Source organism: Oryctolagus cuniculus, chromosome 1, assembly GCF_051225735.1.
Source record: "Oryctolagus cuniculus isolate XC-2025 breed Fujian yellow rabbit chromosome 1, ASM5122573v1, whole genome shotgun sequence".
NCBI classification, from domain to species: Eukaryota; Metazoa; Chordata; class Mammalia; order Lagomorpha; family Leporidae; genus Oryctolagus; species Oryctolagus cuniculus.
In genome coordinates, this window is record NC_142867.1 from 212,914,348 (window position 1) to 212,937,853 (window position 23,506).

Sequence of the window (23,506 nt, forward strand, 5' to 3'; positions counted from 1 at the left end):
TTGCTTCTGATACAGCTCCTTGCTAATGGCCTGAGAAAGGAAGAGAAGATGGCCCAAGTGTTTGGGCCCCTGCTACCCATGTGAGAGACCTAGATGAAGCTCCTGGCTTCAGCCTGGCTCAGCACTGGCCATTGAAGCCATATGGAGACTTTCAAATAAATAAATAAATCTTAAAATAGGAGGGGGAGGGGGAGGGGAAGGGGAGGGGAGGGAGAAGGGGGAAGGAGGAGGAGGACAGGAGAGGAGGAGGGGAGGAGGAGAAAGAAGAAGAGGAGGAGGAGGACCCTGCCTTCTCTGTGGTATCATTCCTGACTCATCCATGGCTTTCGTGAGATCTTATAGCACTTATTATTGATGATATTCATTTGATACTTGGCATGAGTTACTCTATACACATCCTCTCTACCAACTAGAATATAAGCCCCTCAAAGGACAACAACTCATGAGCATAAAATCCTTGCTTAAAATCCTTAGGCAACCCTAGTGATGAAACGGTGAAAGAGGAGCAGTTGTACAATGATGTAGCAGCCTTAGAAAATGAGCCTTCTGAACACATGGGCTTTCCAGAGCTGCAGTTTTAAAGTCCTAACAGATTATATGCAACATATCCCTGCTTTGGTAACAGAATATTCTGACTATATTTTATACGGTTCTTGATTGTAGGCAAAATTTCTTTTTCTTTTTAAGTACAGTCAGTCATTAGGAATATCAGTTATGGTATTGCATTAGAGATACAGCCATGGATACATAAGGTATGAGTGCAGAACCTTCGCTGTGCCCCTGAACAAGAGCTTAAGGGGGTGGCTATTTTCCCCCTTTGGCATTGACCTCTAGTAAACTTACAGCAAGGACTTACACTTTTCTTCCTGGGGTTTCCTACTCTCCCCCACCCTCTTTTGCTCCAGAATTACATAATGCAGAGCTTCAGGACTGATACATTTTTAGCAGTGAAAGCATAAAAAGTTACCATTCTCCAGATTGCAACTTTTCAGCATATTTTTCCACCGTGCAAACTCCTCTCTGTACCTACTACTAGATGACCTCATAACTGCTTTTAACCCCTAGAGGAGACATAGAATATACAAGTACAGTGTAACTCAGAGAATGGACTCTGGGACAGACTGCCTGGGTTCAAATACCACTTTAAAAAAGATACTTAGCCATCATCCATATCATAGAGAATAAACATATGACGGTACTTCAAAAAAATGTATAAAAAAGAAAAGATAGGTTGGAGTAGGTATTTGGTCTGGCATTTCAGATGCCAGTTAAGATACCTACATTTCGGGGTGGTGCTGTGGCATAGAGGGTAAAGCCACTGCCTGCAGCACCAGCATCCCATATGGGCTCTGGTTCGAGTCCCAGCTGCTCCACTTCCAATCCAGCTCTCTGCTGTGGCCTGGGAAAGCAGTAGAAGATGGCCCAAGTGCTTGGGCCCCTGTACCCATGTGGGAGACAAGAAAGAAGTTCCCAGCTCTGGATCGGCTCAGCTCCAGCTGTTGCAGCCATTTGGGGAGTGAACCAGTGGTGGAAGATCTCCCTGCCCCCCCCCCCCCCGCCTCTCTGTAATTCTTTCAAGTAAATAAATAAAATCTTAAAAAAAAAAAGACACCTACGTTCCATATCACATTTCCTGAATTCAATTCCTGGTCCAGGCTCCTGACTCTAGTTTCCTGGTACTGCAGACCCGAGGAGGCAGCAGTAATGGCCCATGTAATTGGGTTCAGGTCATCCCTGTGGGAGCCCTATCCCTAGCCCCAGTCCAGCCATGACCTTTGTAGGTATTTGGGAAGCGAATCCGTGGATGGGAGGTCTCTTAGTCTGTCAGTTGGTCTCTATCTCACACACATTCTCTCATCTCTCTGCCTCTCAAATTAATTTTTTTCAGATGAGTCTTTTGGTGTAAAACATTTTTGAAATCAGTTTTCTTCAAAATCCATTTGCCATGAAATTTCTGAAGACCCTTCATAGTAACATCACAGGGTTACTGAGTGTTAAAGAGTTTATATTTACAAAGTGCTCAGAACATGGTCTAGCACATGGACTATTAAATAAGCAAGTTAAATGCTGTAAACCTGAACTCTATTGCTGTCTTCCTTGTCTCTTAAAACTGTTCCAGCAGTTCTGTGTTGGATGGTGGTTGTTCTGCTGGTGGTTCTTGGGAGAGGAGGGGCAGAGGAGACAACACTTAGGGACCACAACACTCCTCTCCACTGCTGGGGAGGGGAGTCTCTCTCAGAAACATAGGCAGGGGGTAGGGGCACTCAACACTGCTCTGTTAGCCATGCTAGGCAGGTGGAGAAAATGGGGCTGTTTATTTAATCAGCATAACAGGAATCAAGGGACCTGTGTGACTGCTATTTAAATATAAACCTATCTATATAGGTACAGCTATAGATATATATTTGCAGGATGGATGGATGGATCGATCGATCAATCGATCATCTGCCGGGCTGGGCTCTTCTGTGGAATAGTTCTAGGCTCCCCATCACTGAACATGTTGAAGCAGAGTATTGGTGGCCAGGTGTCAAGGATGCCGCATCGAAGAATCTTTTAATTTAGAGTCAGCTCATTCAAGATTCCTCTTGGCTCTACAATCTTGAAAATCCTAGTGTGAGTCAACCAAGAGTTACAAGGCGTGAGTCACGCAAGGCCATTGGCCTGCTGCAGGCGCTGCATTCTTACCTCCCCACAGTGCTTGGCAGGCACCTCCTGCATCCAGGTGAGGAATCCCAGCCCTCGGGCTGTGAACAACCCAGCACGAAGTAACAAAAACTTTCCAAAACGAAGCTGGCCAGTGAGCTGGTTCCCGGTCTGGAGTTACTACAGGTAAGTGCAATAATTCACACGGCCCCAGATGGGTCGTTGGGAAAAGGCATCTGGACTCACTTCGTGGCCGGACAAAAGCAGACACACGTGGGCAGGCAGGTTAAGGGGCAGGGGCCTGGGCCGGGAACCGGTGAATCGGAGCTGCAGGAGCCAGCACACGGCGGAGAGAGGGACAAAGGCCTCAGGAGAGCGCGCGGCACTGAGAGGCCGGCGGCAGTGCCCTGGCCGCTAGCCGGCCCGCCGGGTTCCAACTGGAGATGCGAACGGGCGACGACAGTAGGCTGGGGAGCGGCCACTAGGAGGACGCTGGGGTCCCTGCGGCTAGACTGTGCCGCTCGCCCCGCGAAGCAGCGTCCTCGGCCGGCGCAGATGGGCGCCGGGGCCCAGGGCGGGCAGCGCACCTGCTGGGCTCTCCCCTCCACCCCACAGCCCCCGCTCTCCGCGCGCTGGGTCACGCCGCCGCCGAGTCTCGGAGGGCCCATTCCCCCTGCGCCCCGGCGAGGTCCGCACCCTGGTTCCAGGGACCGACACCCACGCCGCAGAGCCGACGCGGGATGCCGGGGGGCCGGGTCGTGGGAGCAGCCGCCGCCATAGCGGGCCGCGGCGGGAGGGAGACCAGGAGCCGCTCGGGCGCGCGCCACTCACCTGAGAAACCAACGGGAGCAGCGTCTGCTCCACCGAGCGCGTTTTGATCTCGAGTCCCGAGTCGAAGGCGAAGCCCGACGGGCTAGAGCCGTGGACAGCTCCGGCGCCGCCAAGGCCGGCGGACCCAGGAGAGGCGGCCATGGTCCTCGGCGCAACGCGCAACCCGGACTCCGCGCCACCGCTGGCCCTCTGGCCGCCAGCACGCCCGTCAGCCGCAGCGCACCCGCGCCACCCGAGGCCCCGCCCTGAAGCCCCGCCCCTGCCTCAGGCCCGCCCACCACACCCAAGCAGGCCCCGCCCACATTCGGCCCAATCCCGTCTACCCTCCACCCGAGGCCCCGCCCCCACCTCGACACCGCCCACCAGGACCCTCCCACCCCGCCTACCCGGCTCCGCCACGCCCCTGCGTGCTGCTTCTAGGGTCGCTCTCCGGGGCCGGGTCTGCTGGCCTTATGACTCCACCACAGGCACTATGGCCCCTCTCTCTACCCTAGGGGAGGCTCAGAGCACCTGTCGCCAGGGTAGGGAGAGAAAAGATGACACCTGGCTACGGGCCTCTCACCTGGACAAGAACAGCCATCCCTGTCAAGTTACCTCTTGGTCTGGAAAGGTGACTCTTCCTAAATTAATCTGAATTTCCGCAATGTTCTGGAAGCTGCACTGGGGTTGAACCCGCATAGCAGTCAGGTCTGCGGGGTCCCAGGCGGGAATTTGGACGATTTTCCTGGGGTTTCTCCAGAAGCTCCATTCTCCTCTACCCCCCGGCTCATTTTCTAAGCACATTTCTCACAACACACTTTGAGCTGGGTTGAAAATGAAACATTTGATAATGCACTCACTCAAGGAATGTCTGGGTACTCAAGAAGACAGTGTATCTTTCAGGCTGCTGCTTAGACTTAACTCTTTAAAAGGGAATTAAAATTAAAGTGAATTTAAAATAAACCTACTGTTCAACAATACTACTTTTTGAAACTACTTTTCACGGAGGCAGTTTCTTAATAACTGTTCATTGAATGGAAACATCGTGCGTGTCTATTCTTTTTTTTAAAGGACTGCTTTTTTAAGATTTTATTCATTTGAGAGGTAGAGTTACAGACTTTGAGAGGGAGAGACAGACAGAAAGGTCTTCCTTCTGTTGGTTCACTCTGCAGATGGCCGCAACGATTGGAGCTGCACTGATCCAAAGCCAGGAGCCAGGAGCTTCTTCCCAGTCTCCCACGCAGGTGCAGTGGCCCAAGGACTTGGGCCATTTCTACTGCTTTCCGAGGCTATAGCAGAGAGCTGGATTGGAAGTGGAGCAGCCGGGACTAGAACTGGTGTCTACATGGGATACCGGTGCCGCAGGATTAACCTACTGCACCATGGCACCGGTCCCCAAGTGTTTATTTCTGACTGAACTCACCAGCCAGGCTAGGAATCTGTGTTCTCCAAGCACAACCCTGAGCTTACGTGGGTTTCCAGGAGCCAAGTGAAAAGGAAGGTGTCAGAAGCATGTGCCTTGTGAAGGAGTCCTAGACTTATGCAAGGGGCAGAAACCTGAAGAAATGTTTTGTGAAGTTCTGTATCTGCCAATGAGAACCCATCAGAGCAGACAGCAGGCTGAGAGTGGCTGGCCCACCCTAACACCTTGGCAAGATCATGTCTATGTCGTTACTTTCAAATTGATTGAGCTGGTGACTGTCCACGCGAGGTGTCACTAAGCTCTTTGAAATTGGTGAAACGTGCTTTGTGGTGCTTCCATTTGGCAGCTCAGCTTCACCCCCCCAGAGCTGCATGGGTAGCTTTGGTCCTGAAGATAGCCACACTGAGGCTTGCTTATCCTTAATTCAACTTTCCTCCAATTCTTAGTCCTCAGTCATCCACCTGAGCACATCCTTACCCCCAAGGCTCCTGTTGCCCGTGCATTGAGGGCTTCCGCTTCAGCCATGGACCTGCTGGCCTCTTTAAGATACTCAGCATTCACTCCCCAGACACACCATGGCTTACAGAAGTGGAATATACTCCATAAAAATTCAGTGCAGGCATCAAGAGGAAAAGGTAAGGGACAGATGAATGTATTCATCGAAGTTTGGCTACAGATCACGTTTCTCAACAGATAAAAGACTGTTTACCACCTGATTCATTCGACACCAGTAATTTTATTTCAAAATATAAATACTTTACATTTACAAAGAAGTTACATTAGTAGGTTGTCAAAGCAAGTTAAAGCTAAGAAACAGTATTCTGTGTAGGAATATTTATGGTTGTATTGGAATATTCTTTTTCATTTTTAAACCATGTCTTTTTTGCCTGAGTATTTAGAGACGATAGATTTTCAAAGAGGTACATAAGCAATTACAAGGGCATATCCAATTTTGGTTTTAAAATCAAATGGTATTTGAAATACATGCCAATCACTTAATCAAGTGCCATTACAAAGGACAAAGAAGAGTTTTCTTTGGGACAGCTACAACAAGAGTTACACTTTCTGGGTCACTGCACTACTGAAAAAAATGATGTTTGGTAATAAGCCAAAATGATTTTCCTCTAAGATCTGCCTCCATGCCTTTGAAAAACACAAAGTTAGATAATAAGAAGCCAAGTGAGGAGCAAAGAACTTTGGACCTGGAGTCAGAAGTTCTGCAAATTCTGGCCCCATCATTTTGTTGTATAAATTTGGGAGAAAAAAAAAATCACAAAAATACACTTTCAGAGCCTCCAGTGCCTCATCTGTACGATGAGAATAATACTGCCTATCACAGAGGGTTGTCACCAGAAAAAGTCTGAGAAGTATAAAGTGCCGTACAAAAGCATTACTAAAATGTGGTGTCAATATATCACCACTGTATCTGCACACTAAGTTTCCTTGAGAAACTTGCAAAACTAAACACAAATACTGATTTTACATACCATAGGTGGAAAACAATCTCTATACTTCTTAAAGTATAGTTCTGAACAGGAAACATACTTTCTGGTATCTTACGAAACTCTGAGACTTACTACAGATTACACGTAGCTCAGTAGTAAATTCACACCTTTGAGAAGTTCCATTAGGGATGTCTTCTAAGAGAGCTGTAAACCTGATGAACAGCCAGGTTTCCCAGAGGACCTGTAGCATTTTGAGATGCTCTGAGAAAAGGAGGAGGAGGGGCACCCATCTAAATCAACAAAGTCTTTGTCCCCTCTTAAAAATTCTCCAGGTATAACAGCAAGTCAGAAACTCCTAGAAGTGCTACAGAAACAAACCCAGCATTCTGCAATTTTATCATGGAATCCCTGCCCGCCCCCACACACATTATTTCCTCTTACATCCATGAACATTTCTTAGAACTACTGCTATAAGAAACACATTTTGCCAAAAGCTGCTCAATTGTGAGGAAAAGTAAAGAGAAGTGGAACAGCCAGCCAAGAGAGGAAAGACCTGCACTCTACTCTGAATTCTGTTACTAACTGGCTGTGTGTCAGACAAGCCACTGGAACCTACGAATTTGTTTTCTTCTCTAGAAAATGATAGGCTCTCTTAATTATAAAGCAGCCCAGTCTGGTACAGAAGTTCTGTGACCCCAGTAGACAGAAGGAACATCTTGATTTAGAAGTCTGTTATTTCTAAACTATCAAAAAATAACTGCTCAGTGGCTTCAGACACTCTATCTTCTACAGGTTCTCATTAATAAGTTTAAAAAATGAAATCTATTTTGATAGTATAATGTGTAAAGATGAGAAACTGATAAAATAAGTATTTTTTCTTTGCTGAAACTCGCATTTGGGAGTATGCTGCCAGAGGTTACTTCCACTGTGGAATGTGCCCTCAAGAGTCCTATTGCGTTAATACCCTTGCAAGGGTTTTTGGGAGACCCTCCAGAAGAGCCTGCAAGGTCAAGTCCAGGATATGGACAATCCTAAGGGGTTTTTCCCTATAAACTCTGGATAACACACCTAAGCTACTCTGCTCTAATCTAATACCCGAGGCCTGGATTTCTGAGTATTTCTTGACAAATTCCTGAAGCACTAAAACAACTAGAGGTACTTGGAAGTCCTGGAGGTCACAATGGGCTAGCCAGAAGACCTCATGGACAAGCTGTTTAACAGGCCTTCAGCTGGAATAAGCAGCTGCTATTTGCAAAGGCTGCACAGTTGCTTAAATACAAGATCTCCATGTAGCATGTCTCAGGTATCCTCCCCCTGCCAAAGGTCAACCCACACAGGTCTCAGAAGTCAAGGAAAAACTCCACCAGCTCACCGCCTCTCAGGGGAGAGGGCATTAGCAAGCCTCCCGGCTTTCACAATAAGGCTGGCATCTGAGGCAGCCCCAGAGATCACTTCCAGGAACACAGTGTGTGACAGGAATTCTGGAACTCATACAAGACTCACATGACATGGAGTTTATGTTGAAAAATCCCATGCATGTCTAGTGGAGACCTTGCGTCTCCTACCCCCGACCCTCTCAGTTTACAACCAAACGGTAAATGTGAACTTGAAACTAATCTAAAGGAAATCCACAAAGTGCAAGATATTGGGAAAAGCGATCTGTACTCATTTTTTACTGCAGCTAATCAGTGCTTTTGTCTGTTCTTAGCGACTCTTTCAGAGTTGAGTTCTGAGACTCAAGAGAGGTTATCTCGAGCTTAAGACTCTCAGCTTTTCATACCAGCTGGTCTGTCTGCCCTATGGAAATTCTGTAAAAATCTCCTCACCAAATTTGAAGGGGTGTCCTGGGCTGCTTCTCTCTGGTTCTGAGGGTCCCAGGAAGATCCCTAGAGCTGGTGGGCCTTCCTAGTCCTCATGCTGTTGCTGTCACAAGGGAGAGTTCATGCTTCCTGAAGAGGACTAGGTAGCACCCTGGGGCAGCTCTGCTCCAGAGAGTTCAGGGTGATGTCACATTACTGCTGGTAATTTTGGCAGCTCTACTCTATTCTCTCAGAGCTCAGAGTTCCCCTCTAAAAACCTAGTACTCTTACTAATAATTATCCCAGCAACAGCCACACATTAGCTCAAGCTGAGATTCTTGCAGTCTCAGTTTACACAGCTAAGCACAGTTTGGAGGAACATAATTTGTATGTGCCCACTAATTCATTGTGAGCATAATACTTAACTCTTATAAACATGTGCTAATTACAGCTATAAAGGTAGCAGTATATAATTAACAAACATGACCTTGATTTTTTTTTACCCCTGTAATGCAAGTATTTTTAATACAGAATTACACATGATCCGGCTAAGACTTAAGGTGAGAGAGGCCTTCTGAGTTCTCTTCTAAGCACCCTGCACTGTTTCTGGAGTTTACAAACTCCCAAGAAGTATTTCAGTGAATGAATCAGTGGCTGAGGAACTGATCTAAGAGGGGAATGGGTCACTTGGGTGCCAAATCTACTACCTGGAGGAACAGATTACACATGCTGAAAGATTCATAGTAAAAATAAGAGATCTGCATGTGCTCTATTGCATAACAGTCAAAATATCCCCATGACGATCTTTGCAAAATGGAGTTTTTTCTTTAGTATAGGAACACATGTAACCTAATTATTAAGCTAATTACTATTAACTTCCTAGTCAGAAGGTATTTAAGAAAACAATTAGTTGTATTTGTAAATGTTTACCAAAAAAAAAAAAAAAAATCTTCAATACTTAGGAACCCCTGCTCCTCCAAAATCCCTTAATAACAGAAGGGCCTGATGATTGTTTCCAACAGGGCAAAGGGCACAGAACTAAGAGCCGAGCTGGATTCTAATCCCAGCTCTGTCATTTACTGCAGGACAAGTGCTCATTCATAACCAATTCTATCTCATGCCATTGGGAAAACTGCATAAGACATAGGAGAACAAAGTTTGCAGGCTGTGGAGTCAGAAAAATCTAAATCTTATTGAACTTCATGAATTTGCTTTGGTCACTTTCTGAAGCTTAGCTTACCCCTTAGTGTGAAACTGTTGCAAAATAATTTAAAGCCACATGAAAGCTGATGTGAAGTGGTTGTGAAATAATATGTCCAAAAGGACTTTATAAAATGTAAAGCACTGTGCTGGTTATTGTTATATCTGAGACATTTTCAAAGCTACAATTCAATTCAATAAGAGTTGTATGTGCAAGACACTATGCTAAGTGATGGAAAAATACTGCATAAATATAAAATTCTACTGCTAATAGGTAACTATTTGGCAGAGTTCCAAATAATGATAATGAGATACGATTAACAAATCAAAGTACTGCTACACCTGAGAGTTTTTAACATTTGCAAAGAAAACACTTAAAGACAGCATGAATTCTATCACATTATTAGCATTCATAGCAGCTTAATAAGAATTTTACTTCAATGTGGTCATCCAAGTTTTGAAATGTTGGCAATAGTGTAGTGGGGAAAGGAGGGAGGAGAAAGGAGGAAGAGTTTCTCAGTCTTTCTGTGTCTCCTGTGGGTACAACATATACCTGGAACATCAGTAAGCTACCTCACCCTACAATGAAGAATTGTTCTTTCTTAAAGAAGGGATGATACATTGTGCAAGAAGGGAGGAACTGAAAAGTGAAAGTCCTCTTCACTGAAAAGTGGCTGTTATAGAAAAGTTTAAGAATAGATTTCTTAAAGCAAGAGAAAACTCCATTGTATATATTATTTTTAACAGCAGGTAGTTCAGAGTTCTTAAAATAACTTTATAAATACCTATTACAATCATACAGATAACCAAAGTGGGAAAACCTCAAGCCATAGTCCCAGTGTATAAACTGAAACTTTTCAAGCCATTTAGCAACAGTTAGGAGAGCAAACCACATTTCTGAACTCTCAAGCCGTGCTTTAAAATGCAGAGCAGCCCACAGCAAGTTCTCTCTTGTCCAGGCATTGTGTGCGCAAGGCCGGAGGCTTCTGCTGCTTCCAGCGCCCTTGCTTGCGAGGCACAGCTGACAGAAGGCCAGGGCTGAGCAGAACTCACTGTCAGGGTGGAACTTCTAGAGAATCACTGCAGGGCAAACCATGTCAGTCTGTTGAAGATTTCAGATCTTCAGAAATATCACGGAAAGTCCTGAGAGAAGAGAAGAGGGATCAGTTTTGCTTTTAGAAAAGGAGGGAGGAAAACACAAAACCACAGAGATACAAAATAAATAAAACCAAAGAAAAAAAAAACAATTTTAAAAGCATGTAAACAATAATATATTCCTACCCAACAATACCTTTTTATAAATCTTTGAGATCTTAATAACATTATCTATCTATTGTTTCTTGGCATTTTCACTGAGTATTGTTTCATAGTCTGCTGGTTGTCACCTATTCTTTATTAACAAGAACCCCAGTTTTTAGCTGGGTCTATTGTCTCTGATCCAAAAGACTATTTCTGCAGACTCCTTAAAACTACAGACACCCTGGGAGTGGTTTCAACCAATGAGACGTAAGTGCATCTTCTGGGCAGTTCCTAAAGGAGAAGAGCAGCCTTCAGCTCTTCCACCTTCTTACAAGCTGGAAAGTGGATATGATGACGATAAAGAGGAAAAAACACTAAGAAATCAAAGATTAAATGCTAGCTGGTTACATTTTACGATAATGTAGGAAAGGTGGCTGAGCAGAGTCTGAGCTCTCAGGGACGTGACTGAGAGCAGGAACAAGGGATGGGATTTTTTTTTTAACCAAACGACCTTGTACATGTAATGTTTCTGACCCACAGCACACAAGCAAGGTGAATGATGCTAACCGGCAGCTGGATGCAGGTGGCCTTCTGTGCACATGTGGTGCCTGCCTCAGGACTGCAGCCGTTGGCTCGCCTCTGCTGCACGATTTACATGCCTGAGCTGGGCTGTCACCTCGTTAGCTTTACAGCTGAGTTTATCAATGAACATGAGCTACAGCAACCATGTTAGACAAAAAGGCCTTACACTAAGACTTGCACATCAGGATGGAGACAGGCTGGGCCCAGACATCTGTAGAACAGTTTATTATTTCTGGATTTCTTTTACCCAAGAGGGAAATCAACTGCTAGCTCATTACAGACACTGTTCCTTTGAATTCTACTGATGTTGGGTTTTACATTTGTTGGTCCATGGGTTTGTTATGTACAGCCAAATCTACCTTAAATAATATAGATACAAAACCCAGTTTATTACCATTCTTTGGGATAAGTTATATTGCTTCTTTATAACACCACCACCAATTAAGGATACAAAAAAGTATTTGACCTTAAAACATCTGCATTTTTTCAAAACAATTTTAATGCCTTCAAATTTGGCTTCTAGCCATATTACTATACTATGTTGTTCCTTCTTAGACTTTTTTGTTAATCACAGCCAAATAAAACTGATTTTATTTTCATACCGGTAACTGAGTATTGGTAATTATCAGTCAATTATTCAGTTTCAATTTTTCATTAGGAAGAGAGCTAAAATCAAATAAAGTAACTGTTGCAAACTTCAGGGAACAGTTGCAGAAACAAAAATGGCAGAAAGTTTTCATTGTGTACAATCACCTAAAAACGCACGAGGGACAGGAACAAGAGGGTAGGATTTTTTTAAACCAAACGACCTTGTACACATGTAATGTTTCTGACCCACAGCACACAAGCGAGGTGAATGACGCTAACTGGCAGCTGGATGCAGGTCTGTTACAGAAGAGATATTCAAGGATGCTCAACTGTCTTAAGAACAGTGCCCGGGGCCTCCTAGGCCTCTAGGCAGGTACTGCTTTGAGAAACAGGTGAACTTCACAGCCTTGGCTCCTGAGGCACTGAAGGGCTTTGTGTATTTGTGACATCATCCACCATTTTGAGAACATGCTGGCAGGTCTAAGAAATGACATGAATTTTGCTTCTTTGAACATTATTATGTTCTGAAAAAAATGTCCAAAAATGAAGATCTGTACATACACACTCATGTTTATATGTACTGGTATCTATCAGGATTTCTCAGTATCAATACTGCTGCGTTTGTGGGTTATAATTTTTTTAGCAACATCCCTAGGCTCTGTCTGCTACCGTTGTGACAATCAAAATGTTTCCACACTTGGCTAACTGCCTGGGGAGAAAGATCACCCCAACTCCTCCGAGAACCATTCCTATAGACACCTACCTTTTTATGCCTCAGTTTTTCACAGTCTTACCCAACTTTATATTTTCACACATATATAGGCAAAGCTGGCTACAAACTATCTCAGACCATATAAATTTCAAGTAGCACTTAATTCTGGAAAGCCTCAGAAAACCTTAACAACCAATAACCAAAACCTGGCTATTCTACAAAGCATTTTCCAATACCCAACAGGGTTCTTAATTCATCCTTTGACATCTTTTCAAATTTCTAAGATACTTACAAGTCTGAATCTACTTGCATAACTGTTCAACTCCTCTAAATTAAGAATGAAAATTTCTGCCTTAGGGCAAAGACACACGAAATAAGATTAAGGTTGTGGTTAGCCTGGTGACTGCTTTCTGTTGACAAGTAAGCTTAGCTGTAACCTTGAAATTCATACCTACTATTCAATTCTGCCTTCAGGCCAAGAAAGCCTCCAAAAGGACTCAGAAGAAAGAAAACCAAGTGAAGGATCTCAGAAGACAGTAACTAAGAGTTTTCCATCTCGAGGTTATCTCTAGATGGGTATGGTGTCATAGCGATAATGGGGCACGTGTGTGTTTAAAATGCTATTGAACAAACCTCTACTTCTAGGAGAACAAAACCCATAACCTAGAACTGCAGAAATGCTCTTTCTGGCCTATTCAAGAGTCACATCTAACTAATCAGCAAAAGATCATAAAACCATAACTCCCTGGGTGAAGAAGAAACAAAGAGCCAAACACTGCATTTACACTATTTCCAAGAATGTTTAATATCTCACCTAAGCTCTCAAAATACAGCATTCCTTCCCAAACCATAAAGAGCACTGTGCTCTGAGGCACCACGGCTGTCAAACTGCTCATCTAAGAATCAGCAGGGTGGAAGGGCAACACCTGCGGCTGGCATCCTACACCTCCTTTATGAGCCACGGGTACCGAGCAGTGCAGTCTCCCTCTTGCTCTGGGAAAGCAGTAGAAGATGGCCCAAGTGCTTGGGCTCCTGCACCTGCGTGGGAGACCTGGAGGAAGCTCCTGGCTCCTGGCTTTGGATCAGCTCAGCTCTGGCCATTGCGGTCATCTGGAGAGTGAACCAGCGGATGGAAGCCCTCTCTCTCTCTCTCTGGCTCCACCTTTCTGTAATTCCGTTTTTCAAATAAAGCTTTAAAAACTAAAAACATTTCATCATCTACTTCCCCCCAAGTTTCTTTTGCAACTCTTAGACCACCTCCTTCTTCCATATAAATGCTGAAATCTTTCCTAGTTTAACAACTAAGGACTTGTTGACTCCCAACAAATCTGAAATAAGATGCCAAGCTTGGGGCTTCCTATGCCTCATTCTCTTCCACTTGCAGCACTTTCTATGCATCAAACGCCCTGTTAGGAATGGCAGAACCATTCAGAACGCTTACCAACAGGTGGGAAAGACAAGGGATAGGACACACGGCAAGGGAGCCTTACCTAGGCCAGAGGCTTTCAGTAATGCTTCTCAGAGGAGGAGTACTTTGAGCACAGAACATGGCACCGGACTTTGCTATAAAGGGGGTAGCACTTTTGACAGAAGGGGGACAGGATGTGCATAGACTACACTGACTTCAGGGAACTACAAGTTCAGTATGGCCAGAAAGTAAAGTGCAAAACAGGCAGCACAGAGAGATGAATCAGCAGAGGTAGAGAGAAAGGGACATGGAAAGTCTAAAGGGCCAGATTTTAAAGTTTCAACTTTCTCTCGCAAGAGAAGCCACTGTGGGAATGTTAAGCAGCAGAGGAACCTAAGAGTTAAGCTCTGGAAAACCCAGAGAGGCTGCCCTATGGAGAACAGACAGGAGGGAAGCAAGACTAGACACAGGGAGCAACCAAAAGGCCATTGAAGAAATCCCAGCACTGGGTCACATCACTGGGAAGAAAGAGGAACAGATCCATTAACATTTTAAGTAACAGAGTTTTTAAGCCAGCAGAGAAAGAGTGAAACAGTGTCCCTTCCCAAGCCCAGTTGTCTCCCCTTTTCCCTCTCCCCCTCATTATTCTAACTGGATTCACAGGGAGTACACTTCACTGAAATGCTTCAGGCTAACATAAAGGATGCTCTTTGGAGAACATCTTCCCTATCTCATTTTGCAAAGACAAAAATCAATTTTAACTCTATAAAGTAGAATGTTCTAAACCTTAATTAACCATTTTTTATAAAAAGAATCTTACTTTTGATTGAACACTGAGTAATTATGAAAAATATTCACAGCCAGGTTAAGACAATGTTTCCCAAAATGGTAGGAACTAACAACTCTCCCCTAGAGAGAGTTAAAGCTGAATTCCTAAAGGACCACAGTGCAGCTGTTGCCCTCAGGACTGTCACGGTGAGAGAAGGCAAAGGAAGACTTGAATACAGGAAAGAGCACTCCTGGATCTCCCTCCAGGTTTTTCTAAACTTTAATATTCAGAGATCGCCGCTCATTGTTGGGTAGGAGTGAAACGCATACATCCGATCAAGTCTGAGTTCCTGTCCAGGAGTCAAGAAAGATACATGACTACAGAAGCGATTTTGCCCATCCTTACACCCCTTGCCACAAACAGCCCCAGGACTGACAGAAAACAGTATGGAAGGTTCTGATTATTAAATGGAGGCCCAAATAGTTGGGAGCCCAATGCTGCACCGCATGCACCGTGTTCACCACCATCAAGACACTGCATCCTGTCAGCAGTGAGAAACAGAGAAAGGGGGTCGCTCATTGTCTGAAGACAGACAGCAGGACAGAGAAACAGTCTTGCGAGTGTGTCTTTCCAGCCACCAGGGCCTGCATCTGCAGTTAAGAGACCTGCCTAAGGAAATGCAACCATCGGCCCTCAATTGTCAGGCTGTCAGTAACAACAGAACACCTAAATGAGTCAAGGCCTTTCACAGCTCAGACCTTGGGAGACATGCTTCCCTCACTGCCCATCAGCCATGCATTCAGCTAGGAATTGAGAACATTCCAAATATAAAACACTGTTGACAGATGCTGTGGCTATGCCAGTCACTAAACTGACATGGCCCCTGCAGGAACAACAGCCAAAGTTGAATGTGGAAGACAAGAAATAATCAAGTGTACAAATGAAAACTGTGCTATAGAGGAAAGGTAAACGATAAGATCTATGGAAGTATTAAACTAGCAGAAAGGATAGAACTTAGTCCTGGGACCTGAAAAAAGCTTCTCTAATGAGTTGACATCTGAGTCAAAATCTGAAGAACGAGAGGCCAGCATTGTGGCACAATGAGTTAAGCCGCTGCCTGCAAAGCCAGCAGACCATATTGGAGCACCGGTTCTAGTCCCCATGGCTCTGTTTCTGATAATATGCCTCGGAAGGCAGTGGAATTCGGCCCATCACCCATGTGGGAGACCAGGTGGAGTTCCTACTGCCCAGCTTTGACCAGGCCCTGCCCCATCTATTGCTGCCATTTGGGGAGTGAACTAGCAGATGGAAGATCAACCTCTGTCTCTCCCTCTCTCTTTTGCTGCAACTTTGACTTTTAAAAAAATCTGAATGAGCAGCAGTTAATTAAAAAATGGGTGTATTCAAATAGGGAGCAGCACCTCGGAAGGGGGGAGTTTGAATGGTGCCTGATGTATGGGAAGCACTGATAGAAAGCCAGTATAGTGGCCACTCAGATGACAAAGGTGGGCATGTTGCAGGATTAGTGAGTGAGGCACAGGCCCAATCACACAGGGCCTCGCTAACCACGTCAAGGATTTTGCTTTCTCCTGAAACCAGTGGGAAGCCTTTTTTTGGTAAACCTATCCAATCAGCGATGCTTGCATTCTGTAAAGACCACGTGAGCTGCAATCTGGAGAACGGATGGGAGGAGAGCAAGAGCAGAGGCTGGGCACCAACCAGGAGAAAAGGTATCTGCAGCACTTCCAGGAGTAATGCCGGGTGCTTGGCCCAGAGTAAACAGGGGGGTGAGGCACTAGGGATACAGAGACATGGAGAAACTGGGTAAAAACAGTGAGTGTAGGCACAGAAAGCAGTAAGGCCAGCTGCACCATGTCACACCTAAAGGAAAGGAACAGTTACTGAGCTTGGAAACACACGCTGGTGTTTCAGGGCACCAGAGTGTAGCTGAAGCACAAGCAGCTCACAGGCCTAACAGCCACGTGAGTGCAGACAAGTCAACCTCTGCGCCTCGATTTCCTCATCTGTGCAACATGGGAAACAGGAGTTCCCAACCACACAGGAAAACACTGGGCAGATCAAGTCAAAACATATACAGAGTTTTTCATCGCAGGATTCAGCACACGGTGAAGTCCCAGAAAATGCTAGCAGGAGTCATGTTACTATGTAAGAGGTCACACATCCTCCAGGCTCTCTCCAAACCCCATCAGAATGCCAGTGGAAGCACGTTTATAAAGGCATAAACCCATGTGGAGGAGAAAAAAAGGAAACCAAGAGGCAAGAACAACAAATTTTTAAAGGATGGAAAGTAGATGGGCAACTGCTGTGACCCAGCATTCCTTAAAAGGCCGCATCACAAGACAGTAGTGCAAAAAGCCAAGAAATTATGTGATTTGCAGCAAAAGTCCCCATAAAATTCAGGATGCGGTGACATCAAGTTATTCAGGAAGTGAGGCTGAAGGCGAAGCTAAGCATAGGATTGCTGCAAAACCCAGAGAGACCCCAGCCCTCCAATATCCTCACCCCACCTCCAAGCAGCTAAGGAGCTGCTCCGCCCTCTCCCCTTCTTCACAGAAAATGAGCTCTCTCCCCGCTGGAGAAGGTAAATGCAAAGTCTGCAAGTGAGGAGCAACAGCGACAGGCGGGGGTGCACACGACACAGGGCGGCTACCTGACAGTTCACACCTTGAGGGCCGCCTTGCAGAAGGCCAGCAGCCAGGCTTCTAGCCTGCAGCCAGCAGATGAGATGACTTCACTGACATCAAGGGTTGCACAAAGCCATGGCCCTGCTAGATTATACCAGGGCAACACACATAGTAACCCACCTACAGCTTCTGAGGGCCCTGCTCTTAATATGAGTCAACTGCCACAAAAAAACCCTCAGTATCTGAAATCCTCATAATATTACTATGGCAAAAAAGAAGGAATTCAGCAAATGTAATGAATGTCCCTAATCAGTTGACTTTAATCAAAAAGAAGGTGTGCCAGGTGAACTGGGCCTAATCAGATGAGCTCTTTTTTAGCGACAAAAAAACAGAAGTCAGAAGAACGCTCTCCTACTGGTCCTGAATATGCAATACCATGTTATTAACATCACTGAGACCTTAGTTCTACAACTGCAAGCAAATGAATTTTGTCAACAAAAGGGGACCGTGGAAGAAGACCTGCAGTGCAAGCACCTGATATGGGCATCAGCTGGAGTCCCGGCTGCTCCACTCCTGATCCAGTTCCCTGCTAATGTGCCTGGGAAAGCAGAAGATGGCCCAGTACTTGGGGCTCCTGCACTCATGTGGGAGACATGGATGAAGCTCCTGGCTTCAGCCCGGCACAGCCCTGGCCATTGTGGCCATTTGGGGAGCGAGCAGCAGATAGAAGACCTCTCTCTCTCTCTCTCTGTCCCTACCTTTACCTCTTTCTCTCTCTGTAACCCTGACTTTCAAATAAAAATAAAATAAAATCTTAAAAAGAAAATAAAAAGAATTCTGCCTCTCAAATAAAAAAATCTTAAAAAAAAATTGTGTGATAAATCCCTGTTGTTTCAGCTGGTAAATCCGTGTAATTAGTTACCCCTCCTAGAAAAGACAGACCTGTATACTCCAGGTAAATGACACCTCAATAAACAAGAATGAAAAAACATGATAGCAGAAAAGGGAAACCTCTACTGTGGGGTTATAACATAAAGTTTGAAGGCATCACTCAGAAAACAGAGCCAGAGAGACAAAAATGGAAAAATCGCAGAGAAAAGATAAGAAAATGAAACGAACAGAGCCATTATCAAAATAGAACTTTCTGAAAGGAAGAAAAGGAAATCATGACAAAACTCAAGAAAAATTTCAAAACACCAGGACCTAACTTCCCAGTTTTAAAGGTCTTGCCAAGAACTATCCAGCAACAAAAAAATAGATGAAACAAACAAAAAGATCTCACAGGACTTCAACCAGTTAAAATCACAAGAATCTAAATTAAAATAGCCTCAGACTTTAACAACCCTAGAGGCTGGGAAATAATAAAGAAGTATACTGAGGCCGGCGCCGCGGTTCAATAGGCTAATCCTCCGCCTAGCGGCGCCGGCACACCGGGTTCTAGTCCCAGTCGGGGCACCGGATTCTGTCCCGGTTGCCCCTCTTCCAGGCCAGCCCTCTGCTGTGGCCAGGGAGTGCAGTGGAGGATGGCCCAGGTGCTTGGGCCCTGCACCCCATGGGAGACCAGGAAAAGCACCTGGCTCCTGGCTCCTGCCATCGGATCAGCGCGGTGCGCCGGCTGCAGCGCGCCGGCCGCGGCAGCCATTGGAGGGTGAACCAACGGCAAAAGGAAGACCTTTCTCTCTGTCTCTCTCTCTCACTGTCCACTCTGCCTGTCAAAAAAAAAAAAAAAAAAAAGAAGAAGTATACTGAGGCCGGCGCCACGGCTCACTAGGCTAACCCTCCGCCTTGCGGCGCCGGCACACAAGGTTCTAGTCCCAGTCGGGGCGCCAGATTCTGTCCCGGTTGCCCCTCTTCCAGGCCAGCTCTCTGCTGTGGCCAGGGAGTGCAGTGGAGGATGGCCCAAGTGCTTGGGCCCTGCACCCCATGGGAGACCAGGAGAAGCACTTGGCTCCTGCCTTCGGATTAGCGTGGTGTGCTGGCCGCAGCACGCCGGCCATTAGAGGGTGAACCAACGGCAAAGGAAGACCTTTCTCTCTGTCTTTCTCTCTCACTGTCCACTCTGCCTGTAAAAAAAAAAGAACACTGAAAAAGAAAAAAACACTTAAAATATAGAATTCTCCACCCAAGCAAGCTACTGATTAAGCATAACATCTGGACAAGCCTTTTCCAACACACGTCATCCCCCAAAATTTGCTTACTAGGCAAAAATCTTCAGGAGAATGTGCTCCACCAGAAGGGAATAAATCAAGAAAGAAAATACACAGGACACAAGAACTAAGGATTCCTACACAGGGAGACACGAGGGAGCCCCAGGGTACCAGCTGAACAGCTGGCGAGGAGGATGGTCTGCTGGAGCTGACTGAGCCCTGCAGGAAGGCAAGAGGGGTGGCACACATGATACAGCCGAACACCTGGAGAGCCACACAGCCTGGGGCACGGCATGGAGCTGGATTAGCTATGAGCACACAGAAGCAAAACCACTGGAAGACTATCTGAAGCAGACGTTTCATCTAGCAGTTAAGACGCCACTTAGGACACACGCATCACAAACCCGAGTGTCCTCGGCTGCGGCTCCCTGACTCCAGCTTCCTGCCACTGCAGACCCTGAAGGGCAGCGACGATGGCCCAAGTGACTGGGTTCCTGCCACCCATGCGGGAGCCCTGGACTGAGTTCCCAGCTGTTGTGGGCATCTGGGGAGTGAGTCAGGGGAGGAGCACTTCGTGTATGTGTGCTTCCTCTGTTTCTCTACCTCTCAAATAAACAAACAATAAAGTAAAAACAGTTTCAAGAGCAAAAAGTTGTAAAGGTAAGGAAATATAGACAAAGAATATGCAGGAGGCTCAAATACGATTATAATTCACAGTCATAATAATTTGAAAACTTAATACTGATCTAGCCAATATCACATTTTGATTGTTTTGGAAGCAGTTTAATTGTATGCACAATGTGAGAACTAATTTCTTTTCTCTCAAGGGAAGTTCACGGATAACACCTACACAAGACTAAAGGAATAAATCTGCTATTTCAAGACACATAGATTAAAAAGTAGCTTCTCTTAGAGGAGAAAAAACAGGAGCAGCGAGAAGGCAGCTGCTTTATTTTTCACAGAAAGCTCTGCGAGGCAGAGACAAGGCAGTTCTGGTTCTCCATGACCTTTTTCAACCCCTCCCTCAGCTGGTTAAGCACTTTCTATTTTCACAAGGGGAAAGGATATCTTTTGTGTCTAGAATAATTCATTTCACCTTAAAAACGAACTCATGCTTTACTAACTTGGAATCATTAACATTTTTCCCAAATTACCAGTATTAATGAACCAGTTATCTTTTTTTCTTCCTGGCGATCCTAAGAAATAAAGCATGAAGTCAGCACGTGCTCTCCATGGCTTCCCAAACACTGTCCAGTGGCTTCTCCAAGGACCTGCCGTAAGCGGGGTTACCATGTCCCTGATATCCCTGCAGAGTGAGGCTCTCCTTTCACTGTTATTGAAGAAACCAATTTTTCTCTGCCATCAAGGAACTGGCTCACACAACTTGGCACCTACAAGGTCTAACTCAAAATCTATTCTACTTGTCCTGAGTTAAAGGACCATGTCTGTCTGCACAAAACTTTATAAACACAAAATAAGCAGAATTGTGTTTTCAGAGAATTTTATATAGAAATATAAAACAGGTGAGTTCATATATTATCAGCACCAACTTGTCAATGACTCATTTCCCAAAGAGGCTGTTTTATGTGCTGTGTGGGGGATACACACTTAAATTACACTTCCTTAGTGTCTTCCATAACCTTTATCACACCATTAGTACTCAAATGCATTCATCTTGAAAAGTCTGGAGGAAGCTACTTAAATACAGAGACAGAAGGGATCAGTGTCTGCAGTTTATGATTATCCTGCTTTAACTCACCGCTGGGTCTGAGCAGGCCACGGGGTCTGGCTTGGCGTGGGCATGGAGTTCGTGGGACTCACCAGCATGGCACTATAGATATTGGAGGCAACCACAAGGATGCAGAGAAGGATGGGCCCAATGATTGCTCCCTCCAAGCCCAGATAGTAGGCTCCACCAGCCACTGCCAAGCCCGTCAGGTATGGGTGGCCACCTCTGGAACACAGAGCACACCGGTCAGCTCATGAGGCTTAACAAACATCATCCCTGGGGTAAATCTGCAATGCATTTCTAACACCATGTTCATTCTTTAATACTCGAGCCTGTTGATGATGCTCTCTGCTTTCTTTTAGATAATCTAAAGGAGGAGAAATAAATATTGATTGTAATAATACCAAGATGCAATAATTTTCTTGCCTATGCACCAGTGGTGTGCCATCTGTCCCTTTTGATAGGTACAGCAACGATTAAATCAGCACCGTGAACAGAAGTTTTCCCCCTACTCCAGGCAGTTGCCTAAGGCAAGTTAATCTCGACTTAGGACTGGTCACACAAGTCACGCGTGAGGTTTACCGCCCTTGAGAAGAATTCAAGAGCACAGCTTTGCATGTCACTCAGCTCATTATGCTTTCGTACAGATGACAACAACAGCATCCCTGGAATTTGCAGCTTAGACTTCTGGCAACTTTCTAAAATAGAGTTTTTAACACAGGTAGTGATAGAAGGCCCCATGCGTGTCACAAAGCCCAGGATTTTTATTGCACAAAAGAGTCCTGAGTGCACTCCCGCCTATTACAGTATCACTTACAAAGTGGAATAAAGTAAGATACGTTGCAGCAGCACAGCAAACTGAGAAAGATAAGAAATACTGCTGAGGTTAGGCCGCGGCTATAAATCAGGTTCTGTTTGTTTCCAGTTTTTAAACACAGAGGAGTAGAATAATTTAGTGCGGGGCAAACAACAGAGTACCCTGGAAGGATATTCTCTATTACAGCTTAATAAGTAACACTTGTAGTCAGCCAGTCTTCCAAAAAACAATATTTTATATTCATAATTTATTTCTTTTCCTCATTCCAAAAGGATTTAGGGCAGTATTTCATAAATATTGTTAAATAAGCCTTTTCCCAAAACAATCCATCTGAGGAAGAGTTTTGCCAAAAAAGAACTGAAAGCTTTAAAATTTGTGGAAATTTTTAAATAAAATCTTACTTAAAAAAACTAAATAATTTATGCCAAACTTCTCATTCCCTAGCAATGCTGGTTTAATGAGGTATTTTGTTATTAAAATAAAATCACATATAAATCTTAAATTTTAGCTATAAATCTTAACAAATTTATAGCAAAGTTTAAGGAAATGAAAGCACTTAAATATAAATCATATTCCTATTTCCACTGTTTTGAATTTCAACTGGTGAACACTAGTGAACTCCACTCTGATGTTCTCCTCTTAACTGAAACTTTCTTGCTCAGATTTCAGGCACAAAGTCCCCCTAAAGCTGACGTACGGAGCTGCGGGTTCCTCTCTGCTCTGCAATTCTGAGGCTTCAGAGTAGTTCTCCCTCAGTTATTTCCAACTTTCACAGAGTAGAGAGAAAACAGGGCTTCTACGTAATTTAAATTAACCACAGGACTACTCTTCCTATAAATACAGACCCTGTCTCCTAATTCAGTTTACTTACAGAAAATTGAATGTGTTAACTGATATGAGAGTTCCCGTAGCCATATCCTGAATTTGAGTACCAGACAGATATTCAACATTCGGTCATCAGCTAGATTCTAATAAGCAATGTGAACCTGTTGATAGGACTAAATAAGAAATGACTTGATTTGCTTGATGCAATTTCTAGAAGAAATGTCAAAACTGCAAAAACAGGTATTTATATATTTATTATATGATCAAAGCTTTGACTCTGACTTAAACTTAACCTTCTCACTGAACCGCCCTAGTCTATCTTAGGTAAGAGAGCTCTGCTTGTCAGATATCTACTTGCTCAGACTGGGTTTACATGGAAATCCTCAGTTATACAATCTCATGTTATATTTCTCCAAAAGGCAAAGAAATGCTGAAAATAACCACAACTTTTTATTATACTTAAAATATTTTACACACATCTGATGGTATTTGTTCCCTAGGTTAAATGCCATAAAATCAAAAATATTTACAATTTAATTTTACCCTAGGGTCTCATATATCATAAACAATACATTTATAACAAAATACCATACCTTAAAAAATATACCTCATCAATTTTAAATTCAAATTTCACTGTATCACAAAAGGCTACCTCAATGAAAAAGGCTACCATCAATTCTCCTCGATCCCTACTCCCCAAAACTCCTTTCAGAAAAACAGCAGCA

The 23,506-nt window shown here is 44.6% G+C and overlaps 2 protein-coding genes across 14 annotated transcripts in view; both read right to left on the bottom strand.

Annotated features, from left to right (window-relative positions):
* Nucleotides 1-3,770, bottom strand: part of CTNNAL1 (catenin alpha like 1) — a 68,516-nt gene extending 64,746 nt beyond the window's left edge. For 2 of the 6 annotated variants that reach the window (XM_008255935.5, XM_008255890.5), the window contains exon 1: nucleotides 3,475-3,742. In XM_008255935.5, coding sequence (XP_008254157.1) covers nucleotides 3,475-3,615 — 141 coding nt within the window. In that variant the 5' untranslated portion in view covers nucleotides 3,616-3,742. Of the gene's footprint in view, nucleotides 1-3,474 lie in introns of all 6 variants that reach the window. The other 4 variants (XM_008255847.5, XM_089319230.1, XM_089319234.1 and 1 more) reach the window with 4 other exon arrangements.
* Nucleotides 3,771-5,592: 1,822 nt separating this feature from the next.
* TMEM245 (transmembrane protein 245) overlaps nucleotides 5,593-23,506 on the bottom strand; it is a 102,722-nt gene continuing 84,808 nt past the window's right edge. For 6 of the 8 annotated variants that reach the window (XM_051843365.3, XM_051843366.3, XM_008255796.5 and 3 more), the window contains 2 exons: nucleotides 21,170-21,364; nucleotides 5,593-10,463 (listed from right to left, as the gene is read on the bottom strand). In XM_051843365.3, the coding sequence (XP_051699325.3) occupies nucleotides 10,418-10,463; nucleotides 21,170-21,364 (241 nt within the window). In that variant the 3' untranslated portion in view covers nucleotides 5,593-10,417. The remainder of the gene's footprint in view (nucleotides 10,464-21,169; nucleotides 21,365-23,506) is intronic. The other 2 variants (XR_016224761.1, XR_016224762.1) reach the window with 1 other exon arrangement.